We start from the raw sequence: 13,816 nt of genomic DNA on the forward strand, positions 1-13,816 counted from the left end.
GGCCCTCAGGCTGGGGCACTTGTCAGAGCCTGTCAGCTGGCCAGGGACCCTGACATTCACTCCTTAAGAGGCTCCAGGGTGCAGGAAGAGACTGTCCCAGGCTGCTGCCGGGGGCCTGTGCGTTAGGGAAGGACAGGCCGAAAATTAGCTAGTTTGTCTGTCCCTTCGGTGGCTTCTGGAAACCAACTCTCTTGTTTTCTTCCCACCCCGGGTCCACAGTTGCATGTCTGGTGGGCCAAGCCTGAAGTCCTCAGAGAGTGGGAGGGGAGAGTGGGACCAGCTCTGGCACTCAGTGGCACAGATGGTGTCACACCCTGAGCCCAAGTCCTGGGCTGCGGGAGGAATGGAGTCTGCCACCTCCAAACCACTGGCGCCACAGGAGTCCTGCCTTCTCAGGCTGGGGGCTCAGAGATGGGCTGCAGGCAGGCCAGAGGGCAGTGGGGAGACGACGAGGGACCAGGGGCCAGAGGCTGCAGGAGTGGGGCAGGAGCCCTCCGAAAGCCTGAGAACTCAAGCCCCTGGCCGGAAAAGGTGTGAAGCGTGAGGGAGCAGATGCAGGCTGGAAACGAGATTTCACATCACCCATGTGTTAATTAACTGGCTCCATTTTCACCCACAGCCTATTTTTACCTCCTTGCCACTTAGGTCTCACTCCATATTTTAACACATTCATCCGTTCTGATCATTACATCAATTGCCCCCTGCCTTCCTGGGAAAGGTGGGTGTGGAGGTGGAGGCCCTGCGCCTGCGCCCCCAGCCAGCCTGACTTTCCAAGAGGACACATGCCGTTCCCACCTGGTCACGCCCACCCCATCCTGGAAGCTCATTTCTCACGGCTCCTGTGGTGTTTTCCGCTACAAGGGTGCTTCCTGCCCAGCACTCTCCCCATCCCCAGTCTTGGCATTGGCACCACCCACCAGGCACCGGGCACCTTAGGGCTCCACCCCTCTGGGCTCCTGGCCCCTTGGACCTTGGAATGGTGGGCTTGGGTTGGCTGTCCCGTCCTCCTCAGCTTCTGCCTCCAGACCCAGAGTCTGCCCTTTGGCCCCAGTGCCCCCTTCTCCACCCAGCCTACCCCTTGGCCAGATGTCTCCAGGGTAACAGGTTGGTGGCCCTTGGCTGTTGTTGGGAAGGACATTCAGTCCCCAAGATCTGTTAGCAGCAGGCTTCTAGGAGGCAGGAGGGTCCTGGGAGGAGAAGTGTCCACTCCAGTTCCCAAGCAAGGTGGGAGTGCATCCAGCAAGTGACTGCCCCCAACTCCCAGGGTTCTCCATGGCCCTGAAACTCCTCCATCCAGGATTCCCCAGCCCCTGGGCCTCAGCACTGGGGCCCTAAGAACTTCAGAATGCTCCTGGGCTTGGGAGGGAGGGAAGGAGGCCAAGGCCACCCCTGGCTCCCACGCCCTGCTGTGCCCGTCACCTCCCCCATTCTGCCCTGTGCCCATGCGCACCTCATGCTGCCAGCCATCCCTTTCACCATCGCTCCTTGGGATCCAAATGGTTTCCACCATGGCCCCACCCCCACCGGAGTGGGGTGCGGGGCAGGGCGGGACCTGGCCACCCCCATCACTCTCCCTGCTCCGAAGCCACCATGTTTCTTCCGCCCCAGTGTGTGTCCCCCGCCTCCTCCTCTCTGCCTCTCCTCACGGCCGCCTCGCTCCTCCTTGTCCCCTCGTCCACCCTGCAGCCTCTTCACTCGTCTCCGACTAACCTTTCTTGGCCTCTCTCTCTCTCCTTCCCCTTCTCCTTCCTCCCATCTGCTCCTCACAGGGATGTCCCCGGGCCAGTGACGGGCCCCTCCGCCTCTCCCTCTGCCTCTGTGCTCTTGTCTCTCTGTCTCTCTCTGTCCTGTGACCTCCGATAGCTTCAGTGGCGCTGACCATCTTTTCCCAGGCTGCTTTGCAGCTGTGCTGATGCTGTGGTGTGGCCAAAATAACTCCGACTTTCTCATACCTTCAGCAGTCAATCTCGGCTCTCTCCTCCTCTCCCACTCTATTTTTAACCTGACTTTACCTCTCCAGCTATTTCAGTCTCCTCTTCCTCCCCGTGCCTGTCTGCGTGAGCATGTGTCCGCGTGTGCGTATGTGTGTGTGCGCGCGTGCTCTGCTGGGGCTGCGCCTCTGGGAGGGTGCCCCGCGTGTCCTGCGTGGGGTGGGGCATTTCCGTGTTGTCCAGGTCCTCACAGCAGGTGCACCGTGCGTCTGATGTCTGTCTCTGAAAGCACTCCCTGCTTCTGTTTCAATGTACCCCAGTTCACACATACACCTTGGCATGCCTGGGCCTCCCGGAATGTGTTTCCTCTCAGGATCTAAGTGTGCACATCGCTGTATGTGTGTCATCGTGCTGCTCTGGTTGACCTGGCCTGTTGCCCCTGCCATTCTCTTCCCTGTGGCCCCGGGTATCTGTCGGGCTTGTGTGCTCTTTGTGTGTGTGTGTGTGTGTGTGTGTGTGTGTGTGCGTGTGTGTGCACACCCTGCTGTTGGGTCCTGGTGTCTCCCCTCCAGGGCCTGGCATGTTCCATGCATGTCTGTCTGCCTGTCGTAGCCAACTGTGTGCTGGCGGCTGGTCCGTCCTGAGGGCCGTGGCGTGTGTCCAGCCTGTGTGTCCCCGAGTCTGTGGCTCTAGTACTCTCGAAGCTCTTCTGTCGTCACCTGTCCTGAGCCCCATGCTCCCCATCTCCCGTTCTCCCTCGCTGCCTGCCCCCACCTCCCCTTCTCATGGGATGTTCCAGCCTGGTCCCTGGTCCCTGGGCAGGTTTTATGTACCAGCTTCCTGCACCCCAGCTAGACGGAGACTGGGCTTAGCACCCAGCCACAAGGCCAGAGAGCCCAGCTTCCCAGGGACAGCATGGAGTCGGGGTGCAGACAGGGTCTGGAGTGAATGGTGATCTGGGGCTCCTTGGTGGCACCCCGTCTTTCTCTAACCCTGGTTGAGAGCCTTATCAAATGTGCAGTCCTCAGAGTGGGAGATTGGTGGGGATTGGGGAGCAAGGGGATGTAGATTTGCCCTACCCAACAGGTGGCTATGTAAATCTAAATTAGTATAAATCAAACAAAAGTAAAAATCCAGTTCTCAGCCATCCTGGCCACACCTCAAATGCTCAATAGCCACGTGAACATAGAAAATTCTACTGGACAGGGCTGTGTGGATACTGGTCCTGACCTCCCCTGGTCAGTCTCCTGTCTGAAGGGCACCTGTGTTCCCGCTGAGCCTGAACAAACAGGTGGGGCCTCCGGGAGACTGGCACTCCTGGTGTGTTTGCCGAGGGTAATGACGCAGAGAGGCGACTGGGACACGCCATCTCGGGAGCCTCCCTCCCAGGCTGGGACAAGCAAGGATGGAGGGGGCCTCTGGGGAGGGAAGCGTGCTCAGAGACCACCATGGAAGCAGTGCCTGGAGGGTAGGGGATTTTCTGGTGAACAGAAGGTGTGGGTACACCAATTGAAAAAGCCCCTGCAGGGGAAGTCAAGCTGGATCACGCTGGGGCCGAGGCGAGGGGGATGGGCCCTGCTCCCGTGGACAAAAGGATAGGCCCTGCTGGCCCACTGGAGGTGGCAGCTGCGTGGGTCTCAGAAGGTCCTGCCACCATCCAGGTCCGTGGTGCCCAGCCCAGCCCACCTCTGGGCCCACGCTCATTTGGACTCCTTCTACCCCTAGGTTGCCTGCAGGTGGGAAGGTGGTGAACACAGCCCCGGTGCCGGGCCAGACGCCCCACGATGAGTCTGACCGCCGGACCGAACCACGATCCTCTGTCTCAGACCTCGTCAACTCCCTCACCAGCGAGATGCTCATGGTGAGAAGGGTGGAGGCCCGGGGCGGGGGTGGGGTGGGTGTGGAAATGGGTGACCACGTGAGAGTCCTGCAGAGAAACGATCGTGGTGACCGAGTGAGCCCGGCCTGGGTTCTTTTCCAGCTCTCTCACCTCGATGGCCTCTCTGTGCTTCAGTTTCCCCATCTGTCAAGCAAGATTAAGATTCCCATCCTCCTCCAGTCTCTTTCTGGGTGAGGCAGGGGACTAAGAAATCCTGCTATGTGACATATTTTACGATCCTAGAAGGAAAGGCTAATGGACCGAGGACTTGGGGCAGAAGGTGACCCCTCTCATGGAGTGGCTTCCCACTGCGTGGAGGTCTGGGGTGGCACTCCCAACAGAGCAGGTCTCAAATGCTCATCCCAGGGACATCCCCCAGCTCCCTTGGCTGGGGGCCAGCTGAGGCCCAAAAAGAACAGGAGAGCAGAACCCCTCTGGTCCTAGTCCCTGTGAGGACCCCAGTCTCTCTGGTGCTGGGGTTCTCCTGTCCACACCCCGCCCTCCCCAGATCCCAGCCAGGTGGTTCTGGGGAGTTTTCACCAAGGCAGAGTTTGTGGCTTCACGTGGTGCCCCCTGGTGTCAGCAGTGAGTCACAGCCAGTTGCCCCACCTGTGCTTTCCAAAGAGCCCCTGAAGGCCCAGGGCTGACGAAGATTTCAGGCAGGAGTCAGTCAAAGGCTTGGCAGCTCAGAAGTTTTAAGAAGGCTTGGAGAGGACGTGAGGGTGGGAACCGGGTGCCTGCTATGTTCCTACTAGACACACCTTGGGACAAGTCATCTCGCCTCCCTGGTCCTTGGCCTCCGCCCCCTCCGCCCTCCTCCGCGCACCATCCCTGTCTCCCCTCTGCCTCCCACTGAGGGAAGGGGCTTGGGCTTCCTCTCAGGCCCTCGCCAGTCCTAACATCACTTGACTCCGAGTCACCTTGCCACCACCCTGGCACCACAGCCCCCACTCTCCCTGAGGCCCCTGGCGCCCCCAGGCCTCAGGCCTCTGCTGGTCAGGATTCTGGCTGGCTCTAACCATACGTGCCCACTGCTCTTTTCTAGCCCAGAGCCTCTCAAGTTGTGACAGGCACGCGAGTCACTAGGGGAGCTTGTTACAGTGCAGATTCCCAGTCAGCAGGCCTGAGATGGGCCCCAAAGTCTGTATTTCTCTTGGATGCAGATTAAGCATCAGATTTTCCCTGTTCCAGATCAGGTCTCCCTTGAGCCTCCCTACCTCTCCCCTTCTCCCTGCCCCCTAGGCCCTGCTGCCTCATCCTCCACCTCCTTCCTGTCTGTCTTCCTCCACCCGTGTAGATCAGCCCGGCCATCCTCTCTCCCTGCGGGCCATTGCCACAATCCAGCCTGCCTCCCTGCACAGCTTCTTAATTGGTTACAGCTTCCCGGTAGCCAGGTTCCCAGAAGGGCCGGCCCTTTCCCAGCCAGCTTGCCTGCCCCTTGCTGCCCCAAGGGAGGAGCCGATGGCCACAGGCAGAGGAAGGAAGTTCGAGTCCCAGCACAGCGCCCTCTCACACTCAGTGGACGCTCAGAGGTGGGCAGGCAGGATCTAACTGCCTCCCCCTAGGCCAAAGCTGGGTCACTGTCATTAATAGTGATGATGAAGATGAACAGGGCAGAAGTAAACCACTGGCTGATCTCTGGGCCCCAGAGATGGGGGTCAGGATACAGGCACCAGCAGCCGTATTACAGATGAAGGGATTGAGGGGAGGGGGTCAAAGAGGAGGCCGGGCCACACCTGCATCTGAGTTACTACCACCCTGCTTCTGCTGGAGCTGGGGCTCAGGCAACACCTCTTCTAGCCCGTGGTGGGGGTGGCTAGCCTGGTTGCCATGGTAACAGCTCCAGGAGCTGCCCCAGCTGGTTAATTAGGGCTCAGGGCTGTGGTTTCAGAAGGCTGGGAATAGGCCGAGAACCACCACCCCCTTCTGAGGTGAAGCCCACTGACCCACTAGGCCAGCTTGGGCCTTCCAGCCCAGACCACCCTGTTTGGGAACCCAGTGACCAGAGGGAACTCAGGTGGGGCTGGGGCCACCTGGGCTCCAGTTACCAGGCTCTCTACCCCAACTTGAGAAGGAAAGGGGAGGGGCAAGTTGTCCACTCTCAGTCCATGTCTGGCAGTGGCAGGGACCAGGCTACAGAGCAGGACGATGGAAGGGGTGTGGACCCACTTAACCTTGTCTGGAACCACATACCATAGGGCTGTCTCATGGTCCCATTCTACAGATGTAGAAACAGGTTCAAAGGGAGTGGGGGTTCAAAGGTAGGAGAAGAAGGAAGGAGGACCAGGAGAAAACTGGCTCTAGGGAGGGAACAGATTCTCAGCAGGCCTGGGTGGAACTTGCAGTGTTACCTGGCTCTGGCCAAGGGGCAGGGCTGGAGGCACTCTCTTCTACTGTGAGAAGAGCAGGGGAGGCAGCTCAGCCCCCCTTCCAGCTCTAGGCGGGACCAGGGGCGTGGCTGTGAAGCCCCAGACATTGGATCTGAGTGTGTGAGGGCAGCAGGAAGGTACACATGATGTCTGGGCGCTACCTGGGGTCGAGTTCTGACCCATCACTAAATCACAGGCGACTGGAGGCAATAACAACTCTGTGTTCCAAACCAAATGGAACACGGTAGTGCCTGCCTCATCAGGATATTGTAAGGAGTAGAGGAGGGCAAACCACACAGCCCTGGGCAGGGCCAGGCCCATGGTAGTTACTATTGTTAGTGTGGTGCTTCTCACCTGGGGTAGGTGAGTCCTCTCTGGCTTGGGGGGAAGTCTCAAAATTGCCCTGGGATGTGGGGCTTCTTTGGTAGAAAGAGTGGGCTTTCAAGTCAGAGAGGGTCCACACTGCTGTGCAATCTTGAGCATGTGACTTAACCTCTCTGAGCCAGTGTCCTCAGCGAGAGAGTACTGATAACTGCCTCACCCAGTTGTTGTCAGGATTCAGTAAGAAGGTGATACAAGAGTCTTCTTCGTGGTAAGTGCACACTATATGTGTTCTTATCATCTGTATCAGTTAGTATTTCAGAACCTGGGACCACCTCTCCAGGAGGAAGGAGGGACACAGAAACATTGCCTGCAGAGGAAGGAGGGAAAGAAAATAGGTGCCAACAGTTTTGTCTTAAATGTGGTATCTTGGGTCCCACCCTGGCTCTTATCCAATCACCTGAGCAGCTTTTAGAGACAGAAATGCTTGGGCCACCTGGACTCCTGGGTCTGGGGTGGGGTCTGGGATGGGGCCTGGGATGGGGCCCAGGACAAGACCCAGGGGGCTGGAGGATGGGCAGTATGCTAAAACCTACCCAGTTGTTCCCAGCGAGCAGCCATAGCTGAGAACACTTGACTAGGAGACCCTCCCCTCAACTACTTCCTATTTTTCTCAACATCATCCTGGGAATGGGACACCCATGCCACCCGCCACATGTCTGTCGGTTGCTGGGTCGGCCCAAATGCCACTCCCAGGGAAGGGGGACCGACTGCAGGTGTAGCCCTCCCTTCCAGTGGACCTCAGCCCTGGTGCCTGCAGGGCCCACTGTGAAATACACCAACCCCAAAACCTAGGCTACAAAACAGTTGAGGGAGATGATTTTCATCTCAAAAGGCTTTACCACAATATTTCTTTGGAGAGTGACTCTCTGGGGTTCTGAGAATGATGTGATTTACAAAATGAGAGAGGTCAATTTTTCAGAAGCAGTATCTGTATAAGGCAGGGACACTGAAAGTACAGATTCCCAGGCCCTCTCCCAAGGGGGCCTGATTTGAGGGGGCTAGGGTGGGCCTAGGTGGCAGAATTATTTAGTAAGAGCCTCAGATGCCAGTACTGAGGAGGGCCGGGGACCTAGAGTGCACCTGGGGAGCTGATCTGGGGGTAGGGGAGTGGAGGCAGACCTGGGGCTTCAAGAAGAGGCTGGCAAGTGGGGCACACACTGCTCTGGGGTTCAGGAGGCGGGGGCTGGCCCCGCTCTGCCCCTCCCTCCCTATGTGACCCTGGTCAAGGCACCTGCCCCTGCCTCAGCATCCTGTCCCAGAGGTGAACGTGGGATGTGCCACCACCAGCCTTACTTTGTGACCAGAGGGAGAAGGCAGCTCTCTGTAGCTGGCCTGGCCTCGGGCACCAGGAGGCCTCCCAGCCATGCTGGGCTGCAGAGGAGCATCCCCAACCATGCCTGCCTCTCCCCCGCCCCCAGCTCTCCCCAGGCTCTGAGGAGGACGAGGCCCACGAGGGCTGCAGCCGAGAGAACCTGGGCCGGATCCAGTTCAGCGTCGGCTACAACTTCCAGGAGTCCACGCTCACCGTGAAGATCATGAAGGCCCAGGAGCTGCCGGCCAAGGACTTCAGCGGCACCAGCGACCCCTTTGTCAAGATCTACCTGCTGCCAGACAAGAAGCACAAGCTGGAGACCAAGGTGAAACGGAAGAACCTGAACCCCCACTGGAATGAGACCTTCCTCTTTGAAGGTGAGGCTGTGCCGCCCCTGCCCTCAGGGCCCCTCTTCCCCTCAGCCCAATACACGCACACACACACACACACGTGACCGCACACATGCACATGTACAGAGGCACACCCACACCCACACAGGCGAGTGTCTCAGCCCAGTTAACCTGATGCATTTTGGGTCCAGCTGGGATGAGGCTACAGGGCTGAGTGGAGCCAGCATCATAGTCGGAGGCCAAGGAAGAAAGCTGGGCCACTGCCCAGACACAGGACTCAAACTCCGGCGTGCAGGACGAGGTGGGGCACCTGCAGTGCCCACAGTGTAGTGGGTAAGAGCCCAGGCAATGGGCCAGACTGCCTGAGTTTGAATATCAGCTCTGCCACTTACTAGCTGTGTGACCTGGGGCAAGTTCCTGAACCTCTCTGTGCCGTGGTTTCCTCCTCTGTAAAATAAAGATAATAATAGTGAGGATTAAACAAATCAGTGAATTGTAAACACTTTATACCCGCTTGTCAAACACACTCCATCTGCCCCCATTCTCTGACCCCCTCTCCCAACACGGGCCAAGCCAGTCCAGAAGCACAGGAACAGAAGCTCTGAACCACACCCCAGGGTCCTAGAGGCCACTGAGGCAAATATCCTTCCTCTCTCCTGAGGACCCATCTTTATCCATTATCTCTGAGGATTCAAGGTAACCAGGAAACTGGGTGTGTGATCAGGGAGTGATTTCTGTCCCAGGTCCTTTGGGTACCTGGACCCCACTTAGAGGAGTCATGACACTTTCAACTAGTAAGAATAAATCACTACAACACCAACTCCCTGGTGCCCTGACTGGCTACAACCCAAAGTGTGTGCCCCAGGGATTCAGGAATCTGCCCCATCTGGTGTCCCAGCCACTTGATAGCCCACTCCTTCTACAGGGTGACAGCCAGCTCACCCACTAAATAAATTTTTGAGATTGAACTAATGGGTGCTTGTGGGTTTCTCCCTTCCCCAGTTCCGCATGGGAGCCAGTTTAGAGATGGCACAACCAGTGAGAGACTTTGGCTACCTGCAGGTGTATGTAGCCAGCTGGTGGGGTGAAGTTCATGGGCAGAGCCCCAGTCCACTGTCCCTTCTGCAAACATTTACCCAGCAGCAACTACAGGCTAGGCACTGTTTTGGGAACTGAGGGCACAGAAGATGAGGGCATTATGACCCTCAAGGTATTCCTTGGATGACACAGATGTGTAGATAATTAAACCACACAGTGCATGGCAGATACTGCAAGAACCCAGTATAAAATCCCCTTGGTGGTGCTGAAAACATTTCCCAGAAAAGGGGCCATTCAAAATGGGTTCTGATAGATGAACAGGAGTCTTCCAGATAGGAGAATGCCTCCTCTGGTGTTGAAAAGAGCTGACTCAGGTTCAGGGACATCTTGGAGCCTTCAGCATTTTCAGAACACTTATCCTCATGCATTTCACCTAAATAGATGCTAAAGGTCTTTGGGGGTACTCCGAAGTGAGCAAGACATAGCCCCCCTCAATATGAGGAAGGGGCCCTGAGGGAGTTCAGAGGCTGGGGGCTCAGGGAACATAGGATTTCCTCTTCCAGCAAATCTGCTCCCATCAGAGGCAACTCTGCGCTTCTAACATCTTTGGCTGAAGGCACTAGAATCCTGCAGAACTCTTCCTCTCCCTTCACCTCTCCACCAGTTGGGCTAAGGTATTAAGGGTCCTGTCTCCTTCCTGCTCACACCTTGGTTCAGGATCTCGCCACCTCAGACCTCCAGGCTGGCCTGCACCTCCTGCACCTCCCAGGCCAGCCCCTCCTCCGACTAAGCCTCCCAAGGCCCAATGACTCGGGCTTCAGGCCTTCCTCTGCCTCCCTAGTACCTTCCATCCCATCCAAGCTCCTTCCCCCAGCCCTCCACTCTGGCCTCATCTCCTGCTCCAGCCAGTCACGCTCCTGAGGCTCCATTAGGCCCTTTCATGGACATTTATTTACTTGTTCAATTATTGATTCTCTTAACAAATATTTAATCGAGTGCCTACTACACGCCAGAAACAGTGTTAGATGGGATCCGGTGGCTGAGGACAGAGATGCCTTCCTGGAAATCCTAGCCTAGTGGGAGAGTCAGACTCAGAGAAACAGTCTCTAGAAGAACCTGTGATACACGCTGCGAAAGGGAAGTGCTAGTGCATAGAACAGGGGATCTGACCCCATATGGGGCATCAGGAAAGAAAGCTGAGACCTGATGGAAGAGGGTAAGCCGGGACGGGGCGTGGTGGGGCCAAGGCAGGAAAACCCAAGGTAGCCGAAGCCCAGTCATTGAAGAGTGGTCACAAGATGAGCAGGGAGAAGACAGTGGGCCAAGTTGTGGGAGGACTTGAAGCCAAAGCAGAGCCCACGGCTTTTATTCTAAGTGCACTGGGAGCCATTGAAAGGCTTTAAGCAGGAGAGTATCGTGATGTGATTTCTATTTTTAAAAGATCACTCTGGCTGCTGTGCTGAGAATGGGCTGTAGAAGAAAGCACACAAGTGGGGAGGGCTGTTTGGAAACTCTTGCAACTGTCTAGGCAAGAGATGCCAGTGGCTTGGATGGGGAGGTGGCAGTGGAGATGGGGACAGCTGCAGGTCTGTTGAGGAAGGACGGAAGGATGGGCTGATGCATTGGCAGGAGGCGAGGGGAAGTGTGGAGTCCTAGGACAGGCGTCTACTGCTATTTCTTTGTCTTTGCCATTCCCCTCTGCCCTGAGTCCTCCTGAGGCTTACTTTCTGGCAGCTGTGACCATCTCAGGCAGGACCACTTGCCCAGACTTGTCTCAGAATGATTGGCAGTGTCAGGGCTGCCCAGAGAGCAAGGGGGCCACTGCCCAGCCACTGAGACGGACACGTGGTGAATGGGTGAATGAATGGTCCCAGTTCTGCTCTTTATTAGCTGTGGGACTTTGGGCAGGTATGTTAAGTCATCTGAGCCTCAATCATCTCATCTGTACAATCGACAAGATACCATCCACCTCACAGACTGTCGAGGGAGATAAATGAGATGATGATAGTTCTTGCTGGCACTTCAGGAGGATCTGAATGCAGGTATTGCCTGCTCAGCCCAGGTAGGGTGGCAGCAGGAAGGCACAGGGCCAGCCCCTCCTCCTCCTGGGGCCTTCCTGCCCAGGAGTGTGGCCCTGCCCAGGCCCTGTGTGGCCACTCTGGCCTGCTCTTCACCTGCGCTATCTGTCCCCCAGGTTTCCCCTACGAGAAGGTGGTGCAGAGGGTCCTCTACCTCCAGGTCCTGGACTATGACCGCTTCAGCCGCAACGACCCCATCGGGGAGGTGTCCATCCCCCTCAACAAGGTGGACCTGACCCAGATGCAGACCTTCTGGAAGGATCTGAAGCCATGCAGCGATGGGAGTGTAAGGCCCCACCCGGAGGCCCCTGACTTGGGGGCTGGAAGATCCGGTCCTACCTCCCCAACCTCAAGAACACCGGGAAGGTTGTGGGCAGGGAGGTGCAGATGGGTGGGCCTGATGGAGCAGAGTTCCCACCAGCGGTCTCAGCGCCCGTGCTCAGCACTCGGGGAGCCTGAGCTGTGACAAAGAGCCTGGGGAGTGGAGCCCAGATAGGGGGAGACCAGGTGTGCAGTGTGACAGACGGGGGGGGTGAGTAAGCACCCAGGTCCTAGTGGTGGGGTCCTGGGCCAGGTCTACCCCAGTCCCCACAGCCCTCTTGTTCTCCCCCCCAGGGGAGCAAGGGGAGTGGCCCAGCCTTATCCCTCCTCTTGTCCCTCCCAGGGGAGCCGAGGGGAGCTGCTCCTGTCCCTCTGCTACAACCCCTCTGCCAACTCCATCATCGTGAACATCATCAAAGCCCGGAACCTCAAAGCCATGGACATCGGGGGCACATCAGGTGCGGCTGCTCCTCACAGCAGAGGGCAGACAGGCTGGGCATGGAGGTCACGCTGGATGTGGACAACAGGGTCCGGGCTGTGGCCCTCATCCCAAACCCCGCATCCCACCTCCAATCCCAGCCGCTTTACCCTAGAGCCCTGGTGGCCATCTTCAGAACACCCTCAGCGTCAGCATCACCTGGGGCTCTGTCCTTCCCAGAGTCAGGAAAAAGGGAACGCAATGGTGGGGAGACCTGTATTCTAGCCCCAGCTCCGACACTGCTTGTCTGTGACCTCAGGCGAGACCTGGCCTCTCGGTTTCCTCGTTCATGCTCGCAGAAAGGCCATGGGTGATGGCTAAGGTCCTTTCCAACTTCTCCATCTGCTGATCCCCCAGATCCCCCTCCTTCTTCCTTAGGGATTTCCTCACCCCTCCTGTCCTAGATGCCACACCTGGAAGGGAAAGGGGGTCCTGGGGAGCCCTCTGCTGCTCCTCTGACCCTTCCTCCACCTGTCCCCAGACCCCTATGTGAAGGTGTGGCTGATGTACAAGGACAAGCGGGTAGAGAAGAAGAAGACGGTGACGATGAAAAGGAACCTGAACCCCATCTTCAACGAGTCCTTTGCCTTCGACATCCCCACGGAGAAGCTGAGGGAGACGACCATCATCATCACCGTCATGGACAAGGACAGGCTCAGCCGCAACGACGTCATCGGCAAGGTAGGGGGATGCCCGGCCAGGCTCTGTCCTTAAAAGGAGCAGCAGGGGTAGTGGGTGAGCACTGGGCTGAACAGCAGGAGAGAGCGGGTCAGTCTCCTCCCCTATCAGGGCTTCCATTTCATATGGAAGTGAGAGGATTCGATGAGGTTCTCCCAGAGTGTCCTCTATGGGTCGGTCAGTTCAGGACAGACCACTGGAAAAGCAGGGAAGAAGGAGGTGGTAGGAAAAAGTATCCTGGATCCCCAAAAGAGGGTTTTCTGGTCAGGACATGATAAGGACCTCAGAGCAGTATCACCCAGGGTCCCATCTGCAGAGGGTGAGCTGCATGGGGTAGTGTTGAGAGCTGTAGTCAGACTCCAGAGATCTGTCTTCGGTTTTCTTCTCATCTGTTGTTAAATGGCTAGATGACTTTGGGCAAGTCACTTGCCTCTCCGAGCTTCAGTGTTCTCATTTGTAAAATGGAGCTACTAATACCAACCCTACAGTACTTCACAGGGAGGTGGAAGAATTTATTGCCTGAGCTATGTGGACATTCTCCTTGTAGAAAGTGACCTCTCCTCATCATACATTACCAAAAATCCATGCCTGGCCTTGAGCTTTCCCAAGATGCAATTTTGTGACATAAACCCATCTACTTTTCTACTTTGAAATATCTATTCCTGTGCTGGTTTATGGCTTATTGTTGGGAGTGTGGACTTGAGAGTCATACTGCCTGGATCTAGGTCCCAGTTCTACCTCTTAACAGTCATAACCTTTATGAGTCTCATTTCCTCCTCTTGAAATGAGAGTAACACAATCCTAATCTCACAGCGTGCTGGGAGGATTAAATAAGATAACATAGGTGAGATGCTTTGCATAGTACTTGGAACATATATTTTAGCTACTATTATAATGAAAGTTATTTTTGAAAAGTTCCTAGTAAGGACATGTGTGTCCATTCAGACATGGAAGTTTGACCAGGAACAGTGCCGGAAGCCAGTGACCAGGGCAGGCAG

At 56.7% G+C, this 13,816-nt stretch overlaps 1 protein-coding gene across 4 annotated transcripts in view; it reads left to right on the forward strand.

The window, feature by feature from the left end:
* The window catches only part of SYT7 (synaptotagmin 7), a 58,917-nt gene that overhangs the window by 42,463 nt on the left and 2,638 nt on the right, over positions 1 to 13,816 (forward strand). For all 4 annotated transcript variants that reach the window (XM_074371926.1, XM_074371924.1, XM_074371925.1 and 1 more), the window contains 5 exons: positions 3,657 to 3,792; positions 7,982 to 8,252; positions 11,458 to 11,627; positions 12,006 to 12,120; positions 12,622 to 12,821. In XM_074371926.1, coding sequence (XP_074228027.1) covers positions 3,657 to 3,792; positions 7,982 to 8,252; positions 11,458 to 11,627; positions 12,006 to 12,120; positions 12,622 to 12,821 — 892 coding nt within the window. The remainder of the gene's footprint in view (positions 1 to 3,656; positions 3,793 to 7,981; positions 8,253 to 11,457; positions 11,628 to 12,005; positions 12,121 to 12,621; positions 12,822 to 13,816) is intronic.

This window comes from Camelus bactrianus, chromosome 10, assembly GCF_048773025.1.
Source record: "Camelus bactrianus isolate YW-2024 breed Bactrian camel chromosome 10, ASM4877302v1, whole genome shotgun sequence".
NCBI lineage: Eukaryota > Metazoa > Chordata > Mammalia > Artiodactyla > Camelidae > Camelus > Camelus bactrianus.